The sequence below is a fragment of the Elgaria multicarinata genome, chromosome 19, assembly GCF_023053635.1.
Source record: "Elgaria multicarinata webbii isolate HBS135686 ecotype San Diego chromosome 19, rElgMul1.1.pri, whole genome shotgun sequence".
NCBI lineage: Eukaryota > Metazoa > Chordata > Lepidosauria > Squamata > Anguidae > Elgaria > Elgaria multicarinata.
The window spans coordinates 5,437,893-5,462,112 of record NC_086189.1 but is presented as its reverse complement, the minus strand read 5'-3'; the positions used below and the strand labels follow the sequence as shown (position 1 = coordinate 5,462,112).

Genomic DNA, 24,220 nt, shown 5'->3' with positions numbered 1-24,220 from the left:
GCCTTTGGGAGGTCCTCCGCGGTAGGGTGGGGTTATTCATATTCTCACAGGAATCTGTTTATTGTGACCTACGCTTGGGGCTTAATTTCTTAAAGAAGGGCGGCTACCCAAGCCCTTAATTTCTTAAAGAAGGGCGGCAACCCAAGCCCTTCCTCAGCCTTGGAAGAGTTCTTCTCCCTCTGCTGGATGTCGAGGGGAGGGTTGGGTTACTCACTGGCATAAGAGCAGCTCTTTGCACATGCCCAGAGGCGCGCCACATGATCTTGGGCTAAGCCCTGGCATTGGCAGTGAACACAGATCTGGGGCTAAGTCTCAGTGACACTGGCCCAAATTAATTCTATAGGGGTGCTTTAAGGTGGATTCCTGGATTGAGCAGGGGGTTGGACTCGATGGCCTTATAGGCCCCTTCCAACTATGATTCTATGAAACTTTGTCCCCACTGAGGAAAATTCAAAACAATATGCTATCTGTTACCTTAAATTCCAGCAATCTAGAAATTAGGCATGGACGACTCTGTCAATTTTATTTCCCCCCAATTTTTCATTTTTCCAAGTTCACTTTGTCTCGAACTTTGAAAAGTTCTCCAGTCTTAAGGTTGATTCATCCCAAAGTTTGAGAATCTTTTTTTAAAAATTCACATAAAAATCCGTAAGCAGTTTTGGGCAGATTTCTCCTAATGCATGCATTTTTATATGCATTTTCCCCTAAGAGACTCTTTTTTTGCAAGCAATTTTCCTAATAATAAAATTCATTTTGAATGTGGTTTTCCTTAACACATGCAGGTTTTTTAAATTATTATTGGAAAGCTCCTTTAGAAAATTCAGAGCAGTGCGAATTTTGAACAGTAACTGAGTTTCAGTTCGCCTTGTACTTTGAAAGTGCCAAATTTGGCAAATTCACATTAAAATGTCTGTTGGGTGATTTTCTCTGCCATCTCTACGGAACAGATTTTTGCCCTTCCCTATATATAGCTTTCAGATGGTAGGATTTCAGCACAATGGGTTGTGTCCAGGATCTGCCTTCCGTGAACAGAAGGGATCAACTCAAGGCAGCGATTTTCAGGGATTCCCCCTCATGCCCCACAGACCACAGCTCGTCCCGCTCAGCAGGGTCCTCCCAATCCCTTGTGTAGCATTTTCAGGGGGCTGGAGGGGCTACTGTAAGGAGGCCGGGGCAGTGAAGTCCGTTTCCACCAGCCCAATTGTAGGCGCCTGAATCTGGATCCAGCCCAATGAACGCAAGCGAATTTCAACCACCTCGAAAACCCTCTTGGTGTTCTCTGCAGTTTTATCACACAATTGTACGGCCTCATTCACGGAATTTTATTGCTGGGGAGGGGGGATATATCATCTTTAGTTGTAGCCCTCCCTCGTGATTACCTGCCGCTCCTTCTCGTTCTTCTCTTACCAGAAAAAAAAATGCATTAAGGAAGAAATTATTATTATTATTTATTACATTTATATACCGCCCCATAGCCGAAGCTCTCTGGGCGGTTTACAATATGGGAGAGATGCACGATTGCCTCTTGACTGGTAGACCTCCGTCTGGAAGCGCCCTAGTAGGAATGATCAGCAACGGTTCCACGTTTTTATAAGCCACGAGCTTGGGGACGTGGTGCTGTGCAGCAAGAGTGACAGCTGGTTAAACCTTGTGCTTGTTCATTGCAGGAGCCACTTACAGAACACACTGAAATGCATCCTGCTCCCAGTCCGCCTTAAGAAACCGTCCCTGTTCATCAGTCATGCCGTTCCTTTTGTCGCTTGAACCTCATCCGATTTCCAGACCGAACTCGCCGTAGCGAAGGCAGTTTAGTAGCAGGACTGAATTTTGACACAATTCCCCCCTCCCTCCAACCCCTGCTTTTAATCTCTGCCCGGGAACCCGTCCCAGGCAAGAAGACAAAAACATCTGCGGCCCCCTAGAAACTAATTGAGGCATGAGCCATGTTGGGAAGGAGCCTCGTTTGCCCGACGCAAGACTTTGCGCTCCTCCAGGCATGTGATAAAACCGAGGGATGTCTGCAGAAGCTCATGCCGGGATAAACCAGTTAATCTCGTAAGGTACCCACTGAGCACGTTTTTGCCTTCTGTCTCAACCCCCACAGATATAACAGATATAACCTCTTAGTATAGATTAGCAATCATGCACTTTTCTTACATGACTCCATTCCTTCATAAATCTTGGCCCGTTTTCCCCTTTCATTCCGCCCCCCCACCCCTCTCTCAATTTTTTTTTTTTTTTTTTGGTTTTGCTTTTCTTTTCCTTTCACTCACCTGTCGACTTTCACCCCAAATTGAACAAAAAGTCCCGGAATAAATATGAAAAGACTCCTGAAAGCTTGGAACGGCAAACCTTTGACACTTTTCTTTTTAAAGATCAACATGAGCCCGTGGAAGGACCATGCCCATTCCAAATCATTTCTCGGGTCTGCAGCCAACGCCGCAAACCTGATCGGAGGACACCTGCCTCCCGTGGTGGAGAAAGGGAGCAGAGACAGAACAGCGGGAGGAGGCCAGAGAGTTCAAAAGTAGAGGTCAAGATCAAGATGCAGATTTGGGAAGGGATGAGGACGGGGGTGGGGGTGGGGGTGGGGGCGGGGGAGAGAAGTGAGGGTGGCATGCAGCGTTTTCCTTTGCCATGCAAGCGGTGGCGTCTGTCCCCCGCGTCGTGCCAACAGTGCATGTGGTATATCCCAGCACAGCCTAGCCAATGTGCAGACTACTGTGCAATCTCGTAGTCCTGAACAGGTAGTCCGAACACTGGGCAGACGGAGTGGAGCCTCTGTGTCCAGAAATCCGGGGCGCGGTGGCGGCGCACTGATTCCTTTGCCCAGTTCCTGGATGACCATTTGCAGTGGGGTGGGGGAGAGGGAGGGCGGGAGGGAGAGAGAGAGAGGTGAGAAGCGGTGAGGGTGCAAGCAGTGGGAGGACCGTGTCCTGTGGGAAGACGCAGCTTACTTCGTTGGCTGCCAGCGAGAGAGCATAGGTGCACACGCCGTAACCTCCCGCATCCTCAGTGCCCAGCGCACCATCAAGCCTTTCTCCTCTCCATCCCAGACGGCGCATCATCGCAGGTTCCTTTGGGGGACGAAAAGAAACAAATTCAAATCAAGAAATGCCCTCCGCCAGCGGAAAAAGGGGTGGGGGGCGAGACGCAGCCGTGTCGCGCTGAGGGGGCACGCCTCCCCCCCACAGCTCCATTCGGGACCCCCAGTCTGGCCGGCTTTTGGCAGAGGATCACTCGGGCCCGAAGAATCCACGCGATGCCTCCCCGCAACCGTGGCGGGGAGGGTGCTCCTTGTTTCATCGTCCCGAGGAGCTCCGGTCTGCTTGACGTCCAGAGCAAATGTGGCGCCCGGCATGTGTCCCTGAGGCAGCCGCAAGGGTTCTTTGACCTGCGTTGGCCACTTGCCGTTGCAGCTAGCCTCTGGCTACCCCGAGAGCGACCTGGCTCCCCCTCCTTTGTGGCCTTCCCACCCCCACCCTGCCTCTGGCACTCCTGGCGTTCCCTCCCTCGTGCTAGTCCTCGTGCCCTCCCTTTCTTTCTCTTGCTTCCCTTCTGCACTTCTGCCTCAATTGACGTGGCACTGCAAAGCTAACTCGGCTCGAAGGAGGAGCCTGCCAGCTGCCGAGAAGGTCAAAGTTCGACAGGAACTGAGCCGTCTGGTGGATAAGGTTGCGCGGGAGGGGGAGAAGAAGGCTCCCTACCTTGGATGGAAACTTGAGGAATGTCTCCTTCCCTCTGGTGCGCGGCTCCCATGTAGCGATTCCAGATGTTCCCTGGGCCGTGTGCTCCACTTCCTCTCTGGGGCTGCAGGGATAAAGAGGGCTTTATGTACAATATGCAAACCCCACCAGCGCACACAGGAGAGCGAGGGGGGCCGGGAGAGCGGAGAAGGGGAGATTCGGAATCCGCGGTTTAGCCCAAATGAAACAAAAGCAAACAAATGGCTGATCTGGAGGAGCCCCTTGCCGTGCGGAGGTCTGCTGGCTCCATTCCTCGGGCGATCCTTGGCTTCCGCAAGGCATGGGGCATAGTTGAACATGCCGGGCCGTCGGTTTGGGAGAAGCAGGCAGTGAAAACCACTGGCAGACCTGGCCCGTGTATTCCAAAGTTTAGGTGCGGTCCGGATCTTGGGCCTGCATGGGAAATCTCACATTCCCATGCCCACCTGACCTTGCTGCCCCACCTTAACGCCCAACCCGCGCTTTTCCCAGGTGGAAAAGGAGGAAGCCTCATGTTGCCGTTGCGAGTCCGTTCTCATCAGCGTCTTTCCCTCTTGTTCCCTTGGAGAGGCGAAAAAGCCAGCCAGGCGCTGAACTGCAGCCATCCAAAGATACGGAAGAGGTGAAGTGCAAAACGAGAGGGCTGGTTTAGGTTGGCGTTTGAACCCCTGTTTGGTGTAGGGCACACTTTGCCCGTTTGCAAGAAGGCAGCTGGGAGAGGCGAGCGGGTTGCCGAATCCTCAAGCCGAAGTCAGTTCCGTCAAAGTAGTGGGATGGGAACCGGGGGTGATCATTCTCTGTCAGGTCAGCAACAGGGATGTCCATGGAGGCAGGGCAAATTCTCTCCCCCCCCCCCCTTCCTGCGGTTTCACGGCGGTATTTTCACAACGGCGCCTCAATGTTTCTCACTGCAGACTTTGCAGGAGGGGAGGAAAGCAGAGCAAAGCTAAACACACCAGATTCCAAGAAAGGGGAAATGGGTGGAAAACAGTTCCTTGTTTAATTGTTATGCTCTTTATTTCACAATCTCCAATAAATCAGGATGCGGGAGAGCTCTCTCTCTCTCTCTCTCTCTCTCTCTCTCTCTCATGCACACGCATGCGTACACACAAACGTGCAAGTTATATCTTTACCGTCAGGGGGAAAAGAAAACCTCGCTTCCTCCATCCTCATTTCTGATTCCCAAGTTTCATGGTTCTCCTGATAACGGTCCAAAGCCCACGTGTGGCGGGTTTTCTATGCTAAACAAACAATAAATGTGAATACGTGGCTTGAAGTAGATCGTTTTGAGGCTGTTGCTTGGGTTGGTTTTCAAGAAGAATGCTTTCTCAATTAGCAAACTTCTTCCCAGTTTTGCAATAGTTGGAGGGCATACGGGACCTTATTTGGCACGTGCCGGGGCAGTGCCGCGGAAGGCAACGATGCTGGAATTGCCAGAAAGAGGACAGAGAAGGCTTGGCTCCCTGACCGTTTGTTTCAGTCCTCTTAGCTACTGTTTTCAGAAGGCCACAAAGCTGAGGGGGGCATGATTTGGCTAAAAAGTGTGGGGCAGAGTCAGGGGTGGAGCTTATGGATTTCATTAGCCGCCTCTCTACCTTCCCTCACCCCTTAATTCAGGATTTGCGTTTCCTTCTGTCCTTCTTTGCAAGTGAACATGATTAGAAACAAGGTGGTGGCATGCCTCTTCCTTGAGGTACGGCGGCATGCCTCGCCTAAGACATTTAGAAATGTGAACTGTAAAAACTGTATTCCCCTGGCGCCCAGAGACCACATTTTTGCCGGGTTGTACATGCCCTTAGAGGTTGAGGTGTGTTGACATGGTCAAAACACCTTTGAGCCTTTGCAGATGTCTGGATGTTGTTAATGCTTAATAGAAATTGGAAAAGGAGTTATTAAATGCTAGCCTGGAGGATGGGCGCATCACACCTGGCTGGGGCAAGGTTGGGAACGGCTGGCCTGGAGATTCGGCTGGGGCGGGGAGCTGAACCCCGAAGAATGTCCACTGTAGCACCTGGCACTAACACAATTGTGCTGAGGCATCCTCAGAAGGCAAAAATAGGGGCAGTGGCAGTGCAATATTTCCCAGGGTTCTGGGTTCGAGCGAAGCTTGGGCAAAATGCCTTCTGGTGGGCCTCCCATAAATCAGTGCACCTTGGTGGGCTTCCCTGCAGGTGGCAGCAACGGTGTTCCGAGCAAGGCCGGAAAGTTGGGCTTAGACGCCATCTTGATTTCCTCCAATCCATTGACGTAGCCTCTCCCTGGAGCATTGTGGGAAATTACAGGCACAATCCGATGCACGTTTAGACATAAAAAAAAAAAAGTCCTACAACTCCAAAACATAAAAACATCTCCAAGACATGAAAAAAGTACTATAAATATCACAACATTTTTTTGTCTAACATTTTAGACATTTTTTTCTGTCTAAAAATGCGTTGGATTGCGCCTCGCCCTAAAACGATGGTCCAGTGGGCCCTGTTGGAGCCCTAGTAGCTGCCTAATCCAGCTGGGTCCTGACGCCGTTCCTTCCATTTCTCCCACTTGGCATGAAGACGGGTTAGGAGAAGAGGGTGCCTCCGAGTGCAGCGTAGCCAGTAAGCTATTGCCTTGCATTTCAATATTGTATTTTCCTCCGTGTGTTTGGTCAGCCTGCCAGGGAATATGTGTTGATAGGCAGCCATATCAATTGAGTAAGAATAAGAATTTCCCCTCCCCACTGACTGAGTCATCATTTCATGTGTCTGGCATTGGTGTCTGTCTGTTGGCCGTTTGTGTGGGGGGATGATACACGCTAATCTCACTTCCTCGAACCCCCCCCCTCCATTTTTGTATATGCATCTCAAACACCGCAGCCGCCTTGCCGCCTCCCCCGGCCACAAGTCGTTGCCAGCGACACCCCCGCCGTCTACGCAGATGTCATCCACGTTGCCACGAGCGTTGGGTGTTTTCCTCTGCGTTATCCCTTTTGAGCCTCGGGTAAAAAGGGATAACTATGCAGGAGCAGCGCGGCGCGTTTTGGGCCCAGGCCTGGCCCAGCCTCCCCTTCCCTGAGGCGGGCCGGCCGGCCAACCCCCGCCCCTGCTGCCGGCCCCGGCCCACTCCTTTGGCTGGGGCTGCCGTTGGGACGTCTCCGCCACCGCACACACGGCCTGATTGCTAACACATGGGCAGGGGGCTCACAGCCAGCGCTTTGAAGGCCTCGGCCCTCGGCAGCTCGTTACACATTTTCCTGTCTCTGCATTCAGGAAATGAAGTCAGAGCGTTGATATAAAACAGGCTGGGCTGAAAGGAGAGGAGATGGAAATACTGGAGCGAGCGAAGCCAGGAATTTCGAACGGGTGGCAGGGAGGGGGGAGCATCGACGCGTAGACGAGGGGGGTCACACGGTCCAGCAAGGTCTCTTGCATCATACTGCAGATATTTGGGGGCAGTTCGGATCTGCACCTCTAGCACTTTGCATCTTGTCCGCTGCCTGCTGTTTTTCCTGCCCTGGGTTGTTGCGTCCAGAACCGCTGCAAAGCACTGGTGTTTGTGTGTAAGCAGCCAAGAGACAGATGAGCTTTCTGAGAGCTGAACTGGGGGTTTAAAGCTCAGCTATTTGGAATATGAAATGTTGCTGGAGGTTGCAGCTGTAAGCCAAGATTAGAACATGCAGGGAAAATGACTGTTCAGCCGTAGCCCAGGACAGTACAAAATCCCCATGCAATGTGCCCTTTTGACTTCCCACCTCATGTATATACAACCAAAAGCGCCTATGCAATATAATCAGATGTGATCATGGGTTTTGTGGCCAGATGTATGTCATGCTGATGTCGGTGACTTCCAAGAGTTGAATGATAACGATCAGCAAAGATCACAGGGTGGGCTGGGCGTCAATTTGCAGTCTTAATTTGGCTGCATGCTTAAATGCTCCCCAGCACCGTACACATAAAGATTAGCATGCCAGGGAGAAGGCTCAACTAGCCTAGAGTCCTTGTCCCCGGCATGCTACTTTTCTATGAGCGGGGAGTTTTTAATGTGGGGATGGGGGGACATTCAGCTATGCTGTCCCCTACCTGCTCTGCTGCCTGAGGCCACATAAGAACCATATGATACAATATCCCATAGCGTATAGCTCCACTCTGAGACATAATGTGGCCCTTAATGGTTCTGCTTTTAACATATATTTAGCAACGGCAAATGAACATATGTCAAAGTGTGCTTGGCTTGGATGCAGAAGATCCAGGTTCAAAAATGTAACATTTTATCATTTAAGACTAGCAGTCTTTCTAGATGAAGCATTTATTGTTCATTCCTGGTAGTTTGCAGATCCTTTGCACAACATTGTTGTCCTCCACAGCGCGTCCCATTCTTTGCAAACGTTATTGTATTTTTTTTTCCTAACAAGGAAAGTCCGCTATTTTCTCGATGGGGTTATAGAAACTTCGGGTAATTGCATAATTGCAAACTGTCATCTTGGCCCTGTGGGGAAGAAGAAAGAGCAAGGGGATAGGAGCAGGCAGAAGAAACATCAGGGCCTGCTCCAGTTGGACTCTCTCTCTCTCTCTCTTCCCCCTGCCCCCCTCTCTTTTTTGCTAATTGTAAGCCGCTACGAGAGCCTTTTTTGGCTGAGGAGCGGGGTATAAGTATGATAAATAAATAAATAAATAAATAAATAAATAAATAAAATAATTTTGCTATACCACACCGCCACCTAGTGGTTGTATAATGGAACATATAAAAAGGCAGAGAAAAGAAAACCCCAGAAAAAAACACGATCTTAAACCTGCAAGGAAGCAGAAGCCCCAGTCAATGCGCGGGTTAAAAGCCTCATGTGGAAAACCTATAAGTTCCTGCCCACATACTTTCCTCTTTCATCTGCTTCTGAATTCCTCTGCAACTGACTACTTCGGCAGGAGCAGAGGGGAAAGACTTCTAAGATGGCAAGGGGCATCCCTTCCGAGGTTGCCATAGGACACATATGGGCATCCTGTGGTCCGCGGGCCCAAGAAATACTCCCAAATCTTCTAACACCACTATGGTACCGCTGGTGCCTAAAAAAACCCTTCTTTTTTACAGCTCTGGTCTGCCCTACTCTGTGTTTTGGGTCTCAAAAGTAACATGTGGAATGGACAGCTAAGAGTGTCTTCCGCTACTCTCGCCTACTGTAATCCATGTTTTGTCTCTCAAGGGTAAGTTGGCTAGAGCAGCCACCAGCCCTAGCACCGCATCACAGTCTGCGTTCTTCCCCGAATGCAGAATTATCTGATTGAGCTCGCCATGCCGAGGAGCAGTGACGGGCAGGGTGTTCCGCAGCTTTAAAAGGAGATTAGACACACTTGGGAAGGAGAGGCCTGCCTGTGGTTATTGGCAGTGATGGCTAAAGTGGAATCTTCATGGTGGGACTTGATATATTGGGCAAAAGGCCGGATAAATATAACAATAACAATAATAATATAATAATACATTTCGGGGCACTGGTTGCTCAGGCGCAAAAATTAGGCAGAGGGTTGCTTCCCAGAACTTGCTGGTAGACACTGTTGAAAACACAACAATGGACCAACGTGAACGTTCATTGGATCTGACTGACAGCGTTCTTCTTAAGGGCTTATGAAGAGCCCTGTTGGATCAGACCAAAAGTCCGTCAATTCCAGCATCCTGCTCCCACAACGGCCAACCAGGTGCCTTCAGGAAGACCACAAGCAAGGCATGAATGCAATAGTGTCCTCCTGCTGGTGTCCCCCATCACCTGGTATTCAGTCATGCTGCCTTTGATAGAGCCACCAGGATTCGTAGCCGTCGAAACCCTGATCTTCCATGAATTCATCTAATCTCCTTTGAAAGCTGGCTCAGCTGGTGGCCATCATCACATCTTGTGGAGACAAATTCCATCGTTGATGTGCTGCGTGAAGAAGTACCTTAGGAACACAGGAAGCCTGACTAGCTCAGAATTATCTACACCAGCCTTCTCCAATCTAGTGCCCTCCTGATGCTTTGGACTTCAACTCCTATCTGCCCCAGCCAGCATAGCCAATGCTCAGAAATCCTGAGAGTTGTAATCCAAAACATCTGGAGGGATCCAGGTCAGAAAAGGTTGGTCTAGAGTGACTGCCAGCGAGGGCTCTTCGGGATTTCAGGCAGGAATCTTTCCCAGTCCTGCTTGGAGATGCCGTGAATGGAACCCGGGACCTTCTGCGGCGCAAAACAGGGGGTCTGCAACAGAGTTCTGGTCCTCTCCCATCCTTCCTTTGGTCTGTCCTGTATCTCCCACCATTCAACTTCATTAGATGACTCCAAGTTTTAGTATTAAGAGAGAGAAAAACATCTCTCAATTCTCTTTCCCCATAACATGTGTTGATTTTTTACACGTCTGTCATGTCTCCCTGTACTCATCTTTTTTTCCTAAGCTAAACAAGCTTTTTTTCTAAGCCTGAAATATTGCAACCTCTCCCCTTTAAGGGATTTGATCCAGTCCCTTGATCATTTTGGTTACCCTTTTCTGCACCCTTCCCAGCTCTACAGCAACCCTTTTTTGAAAGGAAGCAATTGGAACTGTACACCGTCTTCTAACTGTGGCCGCTCCGTAGATTTCTATAAAGGCTTCACAATATTGGCAGTTTTATTTTTTCTTATGGCTTCTGAAAGATTTGGAACAGAGCACCTCTCTGACACCACTGATGTTGAATTTAGGGCCCAGCGGTGAGATATCTGGGGCAAAATTTGTCGGCATTTTGCTGTGTCTCTATTGCAGCTCAAATCTGCCACCTGAGCTTGGCCCGGCCTTGGGTTCAAATCCCAGCTCAGCCATAAAACTCGCTGACTGGGTGACCTTGGTCAAGTTTTAGCCTGACCTAATGCCAATTATTTTTGCGATGATGATGATGATGATGATGATGATGATATATTAACGTTGGGACGTGCTATTTCATTCTGGGAAATGCAAAAGGATCGGTGACGGGTAATATGACCTGTCTTGAATGCACTTACATGTTTCTGAAACGCTGAATGGGATGTGGGATAAGCTGCATTTCCAGAAGGATGGCTCCTGGCAGGCACATGAACATAACTTGGAAGCGTTCGAGAGAAACTGACGGTGGAACCACAATTTAGCTTCTTCTTTTTTTAAACTCCCGCTGCAAGATATTTAGACCTTATCGCTTGTTGGCAGAATGAAGGTCTTCCCACATCCCTCTACAAGAACTCTCAACTCTCGCCTCAACCTCCTACTTTAAAAGGAGGAAAGGAAAGAAACTTTCATAAGAACTAAAGGGACATGGGCGCTCAGACCTCGCCCTTCACTTTTCTGTAGCTACAAGATGTTGGGGCAGCCTTTCTGTTTTTGCACTAGCGGTGGGTGCCGTTTCCCAGAGCAGCAGCAGCAACATTGATTTCTGGAGAGCCAGGGAAATTGGTGGGCCCTCCTTCCTCTAGTCAGCAAATGAAGTAATAACGAGGCTTTCAAGTGTTACTGTTGTTTCGGACAGATTATCATTAGCGGAGGTCTGAGGATGAGGGAAATAATTCAGCACATGTTTCCTTTTCTTCGACCATCTTTCCTTTTCTTCAGTGGAGTTCAACCTTCGCACTAGCACGGCGGTCTTCACTGCTTTCCTAGCAGAAGCCAAATTTCATTGTCGGATAGCTTTTACATTTTCCTCCTTACACAGCTGATGAGCGGCAGGCCTCCTGACTGACCGTCCCCCGTCCCCCCCCGCGGAAGCCTCCTCCAGCAGCCCAGACGATAGTAGCCGGCCTACTGTTAAAACAAAAACGGTAAAGCTAGAACGACCCTGCTGAAAATGAGCAGCTACTACAAAGAGAGAGAAAGAATGAAAGAAGGTAATTAGGACCTACTAGTGTCCCTCAGGCCTTGTAGTGAAGAACACCGTACTGGCCGTTTAAATGATTGGGAACACTCCTGTGCAGGAATGTTTGCGTTTCTAATTAAAAGCTAGCGGTTGCATTTCCTCTGGCTGAAAATCTTTCGTTTAAAGGCTCCGTGTTTTTTACAAGTTGAACCTTTGCAGTCCTAAGTCAGCACCATTGAGTTTGGCAGCGCTTACTCCCAGGTAACTAAGCATAGGGTTGCAGTTCTGCTTCTCCTAATAAATTGGGGATTGTGCTACGCACGAATGCTCACGTGTGCATAATGCATGTGCACACGCTCATTACGAATTTCAGCATTTACCATTCCACCAACCTAAGAAAGTGTTTATGCTCAGTGGTGATGGGAGCTGTAGTTCAGCGTCTGGAGGAGACCAAATTGGGGAAGGCTGCACTACATAGTTTACCACTGGCGACCAGAATTTGCCTGCAGACAAAGTGTGGGCTGCCACTCTTCTACACCCAGGATAGCAACTGAGTGGGTTGTGAAAGGAGAGAAGGCCCTATATGCCCAGCCTAGAAATGCAGTTCTCTGTCCCTCCTCTGCCAGCCCACAACAGGCTAGTAAAAATTTACCAAGGCTTCTGCTTCCATATTCTTTGCGGGATTAAGATCAGCTCCTTTACATGTGTTTCCCCCAGATTTTTTCTTTCTCTGTCTTTCTGTATATTTCATTAGATGGCACTGTGGTTTAGCAGAATTGCACAGTCACACAAGAGCCTCATTCCGCCATTTTAAAATAATACCAGTTTTTCCTCATTAAAGAAAAAACGTGCAATAATGATTACATGGGAGAGGCCCTGGAAGGTGACGATGTCATGTAAATGACCCGCAAACTACCGTGAGTGAGCAATCACACGCGCACAGTAAAAGCCTTGTGTGGAAAGCCTCTGATTCAGAAATGACGGAATAACTCCTAAATGCTTTCTGATTGTTAGCGCTAGAACCCCTCCATCTGGAAGCAGCCCCGCTCTTGGCTGGTTTCTCTGTTACTGAGAGGCTCTTGGGTAGCTCTGACATCAGATGTAAGCTTGAGATTCATGTGGAAACGAGTACTGTTGAAATTGATAGGATCTGGTTCGGGACAATGTGTTTGGGATGGGGGCATAAGGAAATTCGGAGGGAAACGGCCGTTTGCTCTCTTGCGGGCTTCGCAGTTGACGTCTCTTTGCCTTGAGGCCGCTTATTAAAAAAAAATCTGCCGGAGAACAGAAAGAACAGTAATGCTCTTGCCATCTGGAAGCCGTTTGGTGAGCGGCCGTTTGAGAAATAGGTTTGCAGCGCCTCGGTTGGGTTCTTAACCGTCAGGAACCGGGCTGCAGAAGTCACGACCCCACCCATCAAATTGGGACTCTGCTGTTGGGGGCGGGGGCGGGCGGGGGTTAGTCATATCTGTGGTTTCACTGCTGAGTGTTCTTGTGGCTGGATTTACGCATAATGGTTTCCACAGGGGAATAAAAGGATTAGCCGTGGAAGCCCCCGTGCTTAGCTATTCGGGCCAACAGCCAATGGGGCTGTTATTATACAGCCGGTCAGCATCATTCGGGGAATTTTACGGGGGCTCCAGATGATGGCGACTCCAAATTGCAGCCCTCCTGCGTTTTCTCACTGCTCTGTCTGCCTTTTTTCTTACCAGATAAAAAAACAACAACAACAGTTGAAGAGTTGGTTTATGGGTGGGTTGTTGTTCAACCGAGGGTTGTTCGTTGAACCATGGGTTAGCGTGTTGTCCGAACCCAGGACATTTTCCGCTGGGGCGCTTGTTAACTATGCAATTTGGCTTATGTTTCTCGAACAGGCCTCCTCGACAATCCATGGGTTGTTCAGGGTGGTTAACAAGCCACGCTGCATGGTTAACAAGCCATCCTGTGGAAAATGTCCTGGGTTCAGACAACATGTTAGCCTATGCTTCAACAAACAACCCACAGTTCAGCAACAACCAGCACTCAGACACAGTGTGAATGGTCCCTGTGTGTATGTCCACTAACTCCAGTTCTGTACTTTAGGATTAAAATGGGAAGTCTTGGTGTGTGTGTGTGTGTGTAGGGGGTGGGGAGGATGTCTCTCCCATTCCACTCCCGTTGCCTTCTCCGCTTTTTCTGCTACTCCTCGTCCCGGCTGCCCTCCTTCCGTATGACATTAATGCCTTCATGGCAGGATCCCAAGGAAACGGGAGTACCAGAACCCGCTGGAGAAGCAGCAAATCAACAGCATAAATTCCCCAACCTGGTGCCTTCCACATGTTTGGGAGATCAACTCTTATGAGCCCCTACCAGCATGGCCTGTCGTCAGGGGTGATGGGAGTTGTAGTCCAAACATCTGGAAGGCTGCCCATTGATCAATGCCTGTTCACTTCCTTTCCTCTCCCGTGACTACCCTTGGTGGGCTTTGGGGCTGCAGCATCTTTCATTCCGCTCTTCTGAAACAGCGGGAGGAACGATCCTGCAATTGTGACTCTGCTTGATGTAGCTGGGGCCGCAGGCTGTATCCACTGCATTATGCAGTCCCTGCTCTTTGGCTGCTGTGTCCCCTGGTTAGTTTTGGGGCCGCTTGCTTTTTTCATTCCCCTTCCCGCTCCAAGAGATCGTATTTCTTCCTCTTTCCAGCCAACGCCGGCATGACGCACCCACCAGGCAGCCACAGTTTTATACAGGATACATGTCTGCACATCGCTCCTTCTTCTTAGCAGAACGGTTCCCCCTGTAGGTCACTTGTAATGCACCAGCAGCCCTCTAGATTTGCAGCCTGCTTGCAGAAAGGGGCGCTCATGGGCTTCTATTCAGAACTTCATCGTTAGACCGAGATGCTGTCTTAGTATTGATACGGCAAGGAGTTTGAGTAGTAGTCAGTTCTATTCTAAAAGACTGGCATGCTGTGCTTTCAGGTGAAGCTGTTATTCTGCAGAAAAAAGAATTAAAATATCAAGACTCAGAGCCCCCCCACCCCAGAAAAGATAGAGCAGTCTGATTTCTGCTTTAAATGTAATGATTAAGCTTACACACTTACACACACACATACACACACACAATAAAAACAAACAAACCTTCCAAACAACATAAAGGTAGTATTTAGAGCCAAAATAGACATTACTTTAAATCAGTATCAAGCATCTACGTCTCTTTGCTCCTTCAGTTTTACTCTTTCGTAGTCTCAAAGGGCCTGATCTGGATCTTAAAAGCCCCCTCTATCCCCCACCACTCGGTTCCCAAACTGGATCGGGGACCCTACATCTATTCTAGAGTAAAAAGCTGCTAGATGCAGATTTAAAGAAATGTCTGTTTTGACCCTGAGTTTCTACGTTTAGATGTTCCTGTCTTCAAGTTTGCCTGGGGGCTGCAACTGTTTGCCTGGGAGCCCTGCTTCCAAATCCCAGGTGTATATGGACGGTCTGTGGATTCTCAGTGGTGAGGAAAGAGAACTAGGCCTCCGTGTCATGCGTAGGGTGGAGGCAAGATTAAGGATGATAGAAGACAGGGCCTTCTTGGTGGCTGCACCAGTTTTTGTGGGGCCGTAAAGTCCAACACCTTCTCTGACTCTCTTTCGCTAGCTAGTGAAGGCATTTTTATTCCAGCAGGCTTTTGTCTGCTAAGTGGTGATGTTTTGTTTTAGAGCTGTTTTATCTGTGTTCTCTCTCTCTCTCTGGTGAGATGGAAAGAAAAGTCACTTGCCCAAAAAACGAAGCACAAGGCAGAGCGGAATTTGAGCTCAGAAACAACTGCTTTCCAGCTGGCCAAAAACCCTTTAAATGTATCAAGAAGGACAGGGAAGCTCCCAGCCCTACGAGCTAAACCCAGAGCAGGGCTAGGAGATGACTGATGATGGACCTTTTTGCTTTTCAGGAGAAGGAGAAGAAGTACATGCTGCCCGTTGATAACCTGAAGGTGCGGGATATTGAGAAAGGGTTCATGTCCAGCAAGCACATCTTTGCCCTCTTCAACACCGAGCAGAGGTGCCCGCCTTTATCCGTCCTGGGGGTAGGGCCAAAGGAAGGGGTGTGGCCTTCTGGCGAACCTTGGGAGGCCTGATTTGGAGCCCGGGGTTGAGGTATAACACCCCTGGTATAACACCCCTGGTAGCCACCAGTAGAGGCGGGTGGCTCTGAGGTGAATGGGGCGGTGAATCCGCTCCGGGTTTCAGACAGAACTCTAAAAGGCCTCTCCAAGGGGCAGAGCAGATTGGAGAGATCCTTTAGAGTTCTGGCTGAAACCCAGAGTGGATTCACCGCCCCACTCACCTCGGAGCTACCAGCCTCCACTGCCCTGGCCCTAACTTGCGTGGCAGGTAGGAAAAGCGACATCACCTTTCTCTTTCTTTCACTCCAGGAACGTTTACAAAGATTACCGGCAGCTGGAGCTAGCGTGTGAGACCCAAGAGGAGGTGGATAGTTGGAAGGCTTCCTTCTTGCGCGCCGGTGTTTACCCGGAGCGTGTTGGGGTGAGTCGATCGCCGACTTCAACGGGAGCGTAAAAGTGAAAAATGTCTTCCAACAAACCGTGGTTGCTAAGGACCAAAGCCAGCCTGATGGTGACAGCCATGATTGGTTTGTTCACATGCTTTGTGCCTTGTTCAAGTCTCAAGCCAGGAAGGGGAGGTGTCTCATTTAAACCTTAAAGGGGGCCCGTGGGGAAGGGAAGCTGCAAACCCCCCCCCCCGTCACAGCTCACCGCAGGCGCTTTTTTCCTGGCTTGGCTCCAATGCCAGAAGTGAGCCAAAGCTAAGTGATAACGCTGTTGTCGGGAGCTGCCCCTTTTCAGCATGTAACTCCGTTGCTGAGGGAACTGCACTGGCTGCTATCGGCTACCGGGCAAGGTTTACGGTTTTGGTACTAGTGTACAAAGCCCTAAACAACTTGGGATCAGGATACCTGAGAGAGTGTCTTCTGCCTTACCAACCTGCCCCGTCATTGAGCTCGTCAGAGGGCGAATGCTCCTGGTGGATCCACATGGACCTACAGGCTGCTTGGAGTCCACCTGGAGAAGGAGCCTTCAGCGTGGTGGCCCCCTTTCTGTGGAACTCCCTACCCCTGGGGGCCAGGCAGGCGCCCACGCTGTGTTGCCTCCTGGAAACAGCTCCATTCCAGGAAGCGTTCCTTAACCAACACCCGTGGCTTTTATTGGCGTTCTGGTTTTCTTTAATAAAAAGTCTAATTGTAATAGTGTTTTAATCATTGTATCTTTTACTGTTTTATTTCTTCTCTTCACCGCTCCGGAATCTGTTTCAGATATGGAGCGGCAAACAAATTTTGTAAATAAATAAGTGACAGAGCATAAGGCGGTATGGCAGGGGGAGAGAAGGGGTCCCTTCCTCTCGCCTGTGCACCCTTCTTGAGTTGTGGAGAGCATAACCTCCGGCACACTTCACTTTTGTGTAAATAAATCCATTTTTTCTGCTGATCAGGAAGCCTCGGTCCTGCGAGAGGATGGATCTGAGACAACGAGTGAGGACACGCCCCCAAACCCTGGGCAGACGGACCTCACAGGGGAATTGTTTTGACCTCCTTCCCTTTCAGGCTCTCTTACGTTTCCCTCGGCGTATGGTAGAACAAGCTACTCTTTGGCAACAAAGACGACCTGAAACGGAGACGGGGCAAAATGTACATGCGGCATGAATGCTGAGGGACTTGCCTGGGGGGGTGGGGCGTGGGGGGGGGTGGAGACACCCCAACTCACACCGTCACACCGATGCAGTTACACCCCATGAGGTGGCGCAGGGCTTTCCTGTTGCCGTTCTTGCTCTTAGTAGAACCTATCCCAATGGCCGCAATTCCCAGTCTTAAGGATGCTGTGCCTGGTGGGCAAATTAGGTTCTCCCCATATCCGCCTACGGGGACTTTTGAGCTTTGAGCAGTGGGTTATCAGTGGCAGTCAGGAGTCCTGGTTCAACATCAGTAGGAAGCTGCCTTCTACTGAGTCCATCTAGCCCAGTATTGTTGACACGGACTGGCAGCAGCGTCTGCCCCGGGTTTCAGGCTGTATCCTTTGCCAGCCCTACCTGGAGATGCTGGGATCGAACCCGGGACCCTCCACACCCCTGAGCTGTGGTCTCTCCCCACCCTCCGTCTCAGAGGCCAGCCATTTGTGACTGTCTGGGGCTACACCTTATTAATTAATTTATTTATTTATTTATTACATTTTTATACCGCCCAATAGCCGAAGCTCTCTGGGCAGTTCACAAAAACCTTCTCTAAGCCCTTGCCATTGGCTAGGCAGATTAGGGCTGACGGGTGGGGAGTTGTAGGCCACCAATTGCCCACCCTGACCTATGTCACCCATCACACTTGTCGTCTATCCAAACTCCCCTCCAACCTTCCCCTGATCTCAGCTTCTCATCTCTTATCCAGATTTTGCAATTTAAATCTCTCCCCTTCCATCCATGGTCCTGCTGGTTCACTGGAGACCGGCTCATGAGGAGGGGAGTAGAAGACAGGACCAGGCACCGGGTGGGGTGGGGGAAGGACAAAATGGAAGAAAAGAGTCGCCATGCTTGAACTGGAAGGCAGTGACTTCTGTCCAGGACAGCTGTTCCCGAATTCCCTCCTCTTTCACTGCTCGCAATTTCCTCTCCCTTCTCATAGATCCTTCCCCCATCTCTCTCTCTCTCTCTCACACACACACACCGCTCTTCCCAGACATATCAAATCTCTCCGTCTACTTTTGATCACTACTCAGTGGCCGCCATATTGTATAAACCAGCTTAGGGACAATGGTGCCACCTGTTGGTGATACAGTGGAATGATCCTGGCTCTGTGCTCTGGATCTGTCATAAACTGTGTTCTTTAAGAGTTTTAAAAATAAAAACTCCCCTCTCTCCCCCCCCCTTTCAACCTGTGGCCCATTTTAATCAATCTACCTTTGCTCCCCCCTTGCTATACTTTACTGCTCTCCCCTTGTTATACTTTACGGATGGTCTCCCCTTAGGTCATAGTTCTTCGGACAATATATTTGCACTTGACCCCATGTTGTAAGGCCTGGGATTGGGGGAAATAAACTCGGGTGCTACTGGTAAGTAGTTTTCTCTAGGAATCTCTACTTAATGAGCCAGTTTGACTCTTTTTTGCTTTGCAGCAATTCCCATTTCCGTTATGTTTATTTGCTCAGTTATCTCCCGTGTCCTCTGAATTCTATAACGTGTGCTTTTGAGGGTTCGCCGTATTTCCTTTTCTGCACCTGATGATGCAAAAGTAAAATGCGGGGATTTTTTAAAAAAATTGTCACATTTTTTTCTTCTTTTTGTTTTTTTTCCCTTTTTGCTTTTTGTGCTCAAACTGGCTCTCCAGGACAAGGACAAAGTAAGTGACAGCTGCTCTGCCCTGTGGTGGGAATCTCCTCATCTGAATGGCTCTTTTTTATTTTATTTGTTACTTCCTTTCTTCTTATTATTTTTAAATATCGTTTTGTCTCTGTGTCCCAAGAGACACCCCTTCCTTCTCCCTTTCTCTACGCCCTTTCTGCCGCATTGTCCATTTAATTCTTTTCTTTTCTTCCTTTGGTTTTCCTACCACGCACCTGAGAGTTTCCCTTCTTCGGAATTTGATCGCTCAATTTCTGAGCCGTATCCAAATTACCTTGTGGTTTTTTTCCCCTTTTCTTCTTTTACTTCCTCATTTTTTCTGAGTCGTAATGTTCTGAGTTTCAGTTCCCCTAAGCCTCTCTTTCTAAGATATACATCAGCTGTTTGCATCAAAAGTGCCAAGAAAGCAAACTGGGGTGGGTGGGGGAGAAATCCCACCCCTCTCTGAGAGGAAAATGGTCCATCTCCCAGAAGATCTGCCTCAACTGCCTGCCCTGGTGTTCCAGTGGAACAATCTGAATGAACAAACAGAGTCTAATGGCACCTTAAAGGCTAGAAGAGAATCGAGAACCTCCTGATGTTTTTGACTACAACTCCCATAAGCCCTCGCCAGCATGAGCAATGGTCAGGGATTCTGGGAGTTGTAATCCAAAACCAGTTTGCCTGGATCAGAGCTTACTTCCATTGGGTGCATAAAGTGTTTTTTTCTGTTGGCAGATGTATAGGGGTAACTTGCTGAACTAGGATTTATTAGCAAGGCGTTAGGTCTCAGTTTCAATACCCTCCCATTGCAGGTGTTAAAATAGCATTGCAAGGTTAGGAAGATGTAATTGCCAGTGACTGCTGTTGCGAATGGCTCAGGTGCTTCTCTTGCATATGTTTGAGCTTTGCATAGAAATGTCACAGGCTCCATTTCATGGCTGTATGGACCCACTGTTAACACTTTCCAAACACACACACACACACACACACATACACACACACACAGACTCTAGCTATCTGTCTCTACCAACTGAGGATAACCTTTAATAGAAACATATTATGCCATGATGAGGTTGCAATCCTGCACATCCACTTAGCTGGGCCTAGGCCCCATTAAACTCAATGGGACAGACTTCTAAGTATCCATTGTTCATCTTTAAGGTACCCAGGATTTAGAATTATTATTTTTTTGATTTTCTGAAACAGCAAAATATGAAGAAAGAAGTTTTTTAAAAAAATAATAATAATGGGAGAATTACTGTGTTGTGTCTAAGAAATATAAATAACAGATTAGGAATGGATGGGAAATTGTAAAACTCAACCACTTTGTACCTTCTAAACCTATACAGAAACACATTGCCCACTGAAATCTGCACTTTTCAGAATTTTGTGATGCAATTTACAATTCAAAAAATGCACACAAAAATGTGGGTATTAAGGAATAATGCACAAAAATGCATTCATTAGGAGAAAGTACACACAAAACCTTATATTGGGGTAAAACTGCTCATTAAAAGGGTTGAATCCAATGTTAGTTGTACTTAGAGTAGACCTATTGAAATGAATGGGTCTTCAATTCATCATGATTAACTTATGTTCCATTAATTTCAATGGGTCTCCTCGAAGCAGGACTAATGTTGGATGTAACCCAATACGAGTCCACACTAGGAAAAATAAGTACAAAAATGCACAGATTCGAAGAAATCTGCATGAAAGTGCTACGCGTTTTTGTGTGGCCTCCCCCCTGCTCACCCCGAATTCACAAACTGATGTGGAAGCAGACAGAAAAACACACCATACACCTGTGAAACTGAAATGGACAAATTTCCCCATCGCTAGTAGTAGCATATCCAGCGGCTATTGATTGAGAACTGTTTTTGAAGGTGACAATGGGTTTCTCGCATGTTAATAATGTTTTGCTCCCCTTGCAAACTGATGATGTCAACGTTGGGCCCCCTCTGAAATTTCAGAAATACTGACAGGTGTAATAAAACCTTCTTCTGGAAGCTCCTATTACCTTCTATTTGTAAACCACCCGGCTGTTTCCTCCATCTTTTCGGGAAAGTCAAAAGAGGAATGCCATGTCTTTTGATTGGGAGTGATAGGAGCCTTCTGTCTGGAAGCCGCCTCTGACTGGAAAGCCTTTTCAGGTGTATATGCCATGTATTTACAGATTGGCATATTGAGAGCCTGAGAAGGAATTGTGTTAGGGTTGCAGGTTTCCCTGGGATGAACCAAAATGCCTTTCCTTTTAATGCACAATCCGAGGCACATGTATTCAGGAGTATCTCCTGCTATGCCCAAGGGGGAATCCTTCCAGATCAGCATGTAATAAGATTGTAGCCTATGGGGGCAATCTTATGCATGTTTAGACAGAAATAAGCCCTACAACTACCAGAGTTCCCCAGCTAAAATAATGGGAATTGCGGGACTTATTTCTTTCTAAACATTTTCAGGATAGCGCCCTAAGAGCCTTTCTACACGAGGCTTTTATTGTGCACTCATGATTGTGCACTGACGATAATTTGTGGGGCCTTTATACGACATTGCAATCCTTCAGGGTCTCTCCCATGCTTTCCACACATTCTCGCGGGTCTTTTCTTAATGAAGAAAGTCTGGTATTTTCTCTGGATTGCATTATAAACTCCCTGTGTGATTGTGCAATTCTGCTATACCACAGGGCCATCTAGTGGTTGTATAATGGAACATATAGAAAAGCAGAGAAAAGAAAACCCCAGGGAAAAAACACATGTAAGGGAGCCGATCTTAATCCCGCAAAGAATACGGAAGCAGAAGCCTCGGTAAATGTGTGGGTTAAAAGCCTCATGTAGAAATTCCCTACGCGTCTTTAGTGCTGCTCAGCTACCTGAAGCCACAGAGAACTGGTGTCTTTGGGATGCTAAAGCGGTTGTAACGGCTTCAGTAATAGTATTTTTGGGACAAAGTGCACGGAGCCAAAATGAAGTTTGTTTATTTCACCAGATGGAATGTCCTATTGTGCCTCTGTATGAGTCTTCCACAAAAACCTGCCCCGCTTCTTTCAGTATGGTTCCACGACTTCCTCAACGTCTCCCTCTTGCTTTCTGCCACTGGGGGTGGGGATGGGGGGGTCTCATTAAAAGACGCGCCCTCTTTTTCTCCAACCTCCTCCGTAGTCCAGCGAGTCGGAAGAGAATGGATCCGACAGCTTGATGCATTCCATGGACCCCCAGCTGGAGAGACAGGTGGAAACGATCCGGAACCTGGTGGACTCCTACATGGCCATCGTCAACAAGACGGTTCGCGACCTCATGCCTAAAACCATCATGCACCTTATGATAAACAATGTACGTACCCCATTGAGCTGACCCGTGGAACTGCCTGTCATCTTTTCCAAGTTGGGATGGTCTACGGCAAAGCGTGAAGGCCTCTTTGGGTAGAATCCAACGGAAGACCTACTTACAGTAGACCCATTGAAATGAGTGGGACTTAAGCAAGTCTTAAGTCCCATTAGTTTCAATGGGCACTAGCCCTGATGGCTACGTGCTACCTCCAGTATCAGAGGCAGTAAGCCTGCTGCTGGGGAACATGGGCGGGAGGGTGCTGTTGCACCCCTGTCCTGCTTTGCTGGTCCCTGGTCGGCGGCTGGTTATCCACTGTGGGAACCGAGTGTTGGACTAGATGGGCCCTTGGCCTGATCCAGCATCAGGGCTCTTCTTATGCCCATAAGAGTCATGCCTAAGTCCTATTCATGTCAATGAGTCTACTCTAAGTAGGACTTCTGTTGAATTCTGCTCTTCGTGCCAACCAGGTTCCCTGCCGCTCCTGATTTTTCATTTCATGTCTTAAGATATTTTAGAAGTATTGTGGTTTTTTTTTAACTGGGAGCTTGTTATGCTGCAAAGCAAAGCGCTGCTCTCCAGCTCCATTTTTATTTGGGATCAAAAGAGAGTCCTGGAGCTCAGGCTCCCCCTTTGCCTTCTCCTTAGGTTCTAAGCATTTTAGTTATTTGCGATACGTCTTAACATAACACAATCCCTAAGCGGTTCTTGGGAAATGCTCCTTTTCTTTTCGTCTCGCCCGATTGCCTTCTGGGAAAGGAGGGTTTTGTCAGCGGCCGTCCCCACACCGTGGCAGCCATGTTGGGAACAGTCACTTGCCCCCATGGCAGCCATTTTGTGAGATAGCCCATGACACTCTAATCCCAAATGTGCTCACCAATCCAAAAAGCTTTGGGGGGGGGGGGGTGGAATCCCAGTCCTAGCTTTTCCAAGTCTCTCACCTGGAGACGCTGTTTTCTGTACCCTGGGTCAACAGAGAGCCAGTGTGGCGTTGTGCTTAATGCGTAGGACTAGCGAGACCCAGGTACAAATCCCCTGCTGTTACCTTTGTGATCTAGGCCAGTCAGTATCTCTCAGCCTACCTTACTTCGCAAGGCTGTTGTCAGTATAGAAGGGGGAGGGGGGAAGCCGTGCAGCCAGTCTTGAGCCCCTTGGCGGGAGGAAGGGTGTATTTTAGCTGAACCAAGAGGGCGCCCTGCCCTACGTGGTGTGTACGCGTTAAATGCTGTTCTTTGATCGTAATGAACTATATGGAGTGGTTCAAATGTTTGTCTGATGAAAAATGTAAGAGGCAGCCTCGTATCTATGGACCAAAGTCGTCGACATGTGCTTGTACGCTGAGCTATAAACCAACCCAATAACAGCACGGTACACGTTCGTGTTCAGTGCCGGCTTCCTCTGATTGTCGGGGCCTGGGTTTCTCCCTCCCGCAGACCAAGGAGTTTATCCACTCTGAGCTGCTGGCGAACCTGTATTCCTGCGGAGACCAGAACACCCTGATGGAGGAATCGGCTGAGCAAGCCCAGCGGCGCGACGAGATGCTGCGCATGTACCACGCCCTGAAGGAGGCGCTGCACATCATCGGCGACATCAACACCACGACCATCAGCACTCCCCTGCCCCCGCCGGTGGACGACTCTTGGCTGCAGGTGCAGAACATACCGTCCGGACGCAGGTACCCGAGGCTCAGAGGGAGGCTCCCGCAGACCTTCCGGACGCCTCTTTTAGCGACTAGATGGGGGTCTCCTGCCGGAACGGGAAGGAAGGCAGCCGGGGCGTGCGCGTCGGGCGCACTGGACGCTTGGGGCGGGGCGGGGAGCCGGGGCTTCTGGGGCTGCGATGGCGCGCAAAAGGCCCCGGACGCCGCAAACCCGCTAGGATCGTGGCAAGGGTGGGGGCTGGGGGAGCGGAAGGTGGCTTGGAAGGGGAGGCCCCGCTTCAGGCGGTGGCGTCCGTGACATGCCCACGGCTTCTGGGAGCGCCGTTTGCAACGGCTGCAGATCCGGTGTGGCGGCAGGGAGACCCACGGGAGGTGCGTCTGTC

At 49.1% G+C, this 24,220-nt stretch overlaps 1 protein-coding gene across 8 annotated transcripts in view; it reads left to right on the top strand.

The window, feature by feature from the left end:
• Positions 1–24,220, top strand: part of DNM1 (dynamin 1) — a 138,325-nt gene that overhangs the window by 100,338 nt on the left and 13,767 nt on the right. For 7 of the 8 annotated variants that reach the window (XR_010026306.1, XM_063144576.1, XM_063144578.1 and 4 more), the window contains 4 exons: positions 15,425–15,534; positions 15,908–16,019; positions 22,013–22,183; positions 23,611–23,852. Coding sequence is in view for 7 of the 8 variants with exons in the window: in XM_063144576.1 (XP_063000646.1) it covers positions 15,425–15,534; positions 15,908–16,019; positions 22,013–22,183; positions 23,611–23,852 (635 nt within the window). In the remaining variant the exon portion in view is untranslated. The remainder of the gene's footprint in view (positions 1–15,424; positions 15,535–15,907; positions 16,020–22,012; positions 22,184–23,610; positions 23,853–24,220) is intronic. The other variant, XM_063144579.1, reaches the window with a different exon arrangement.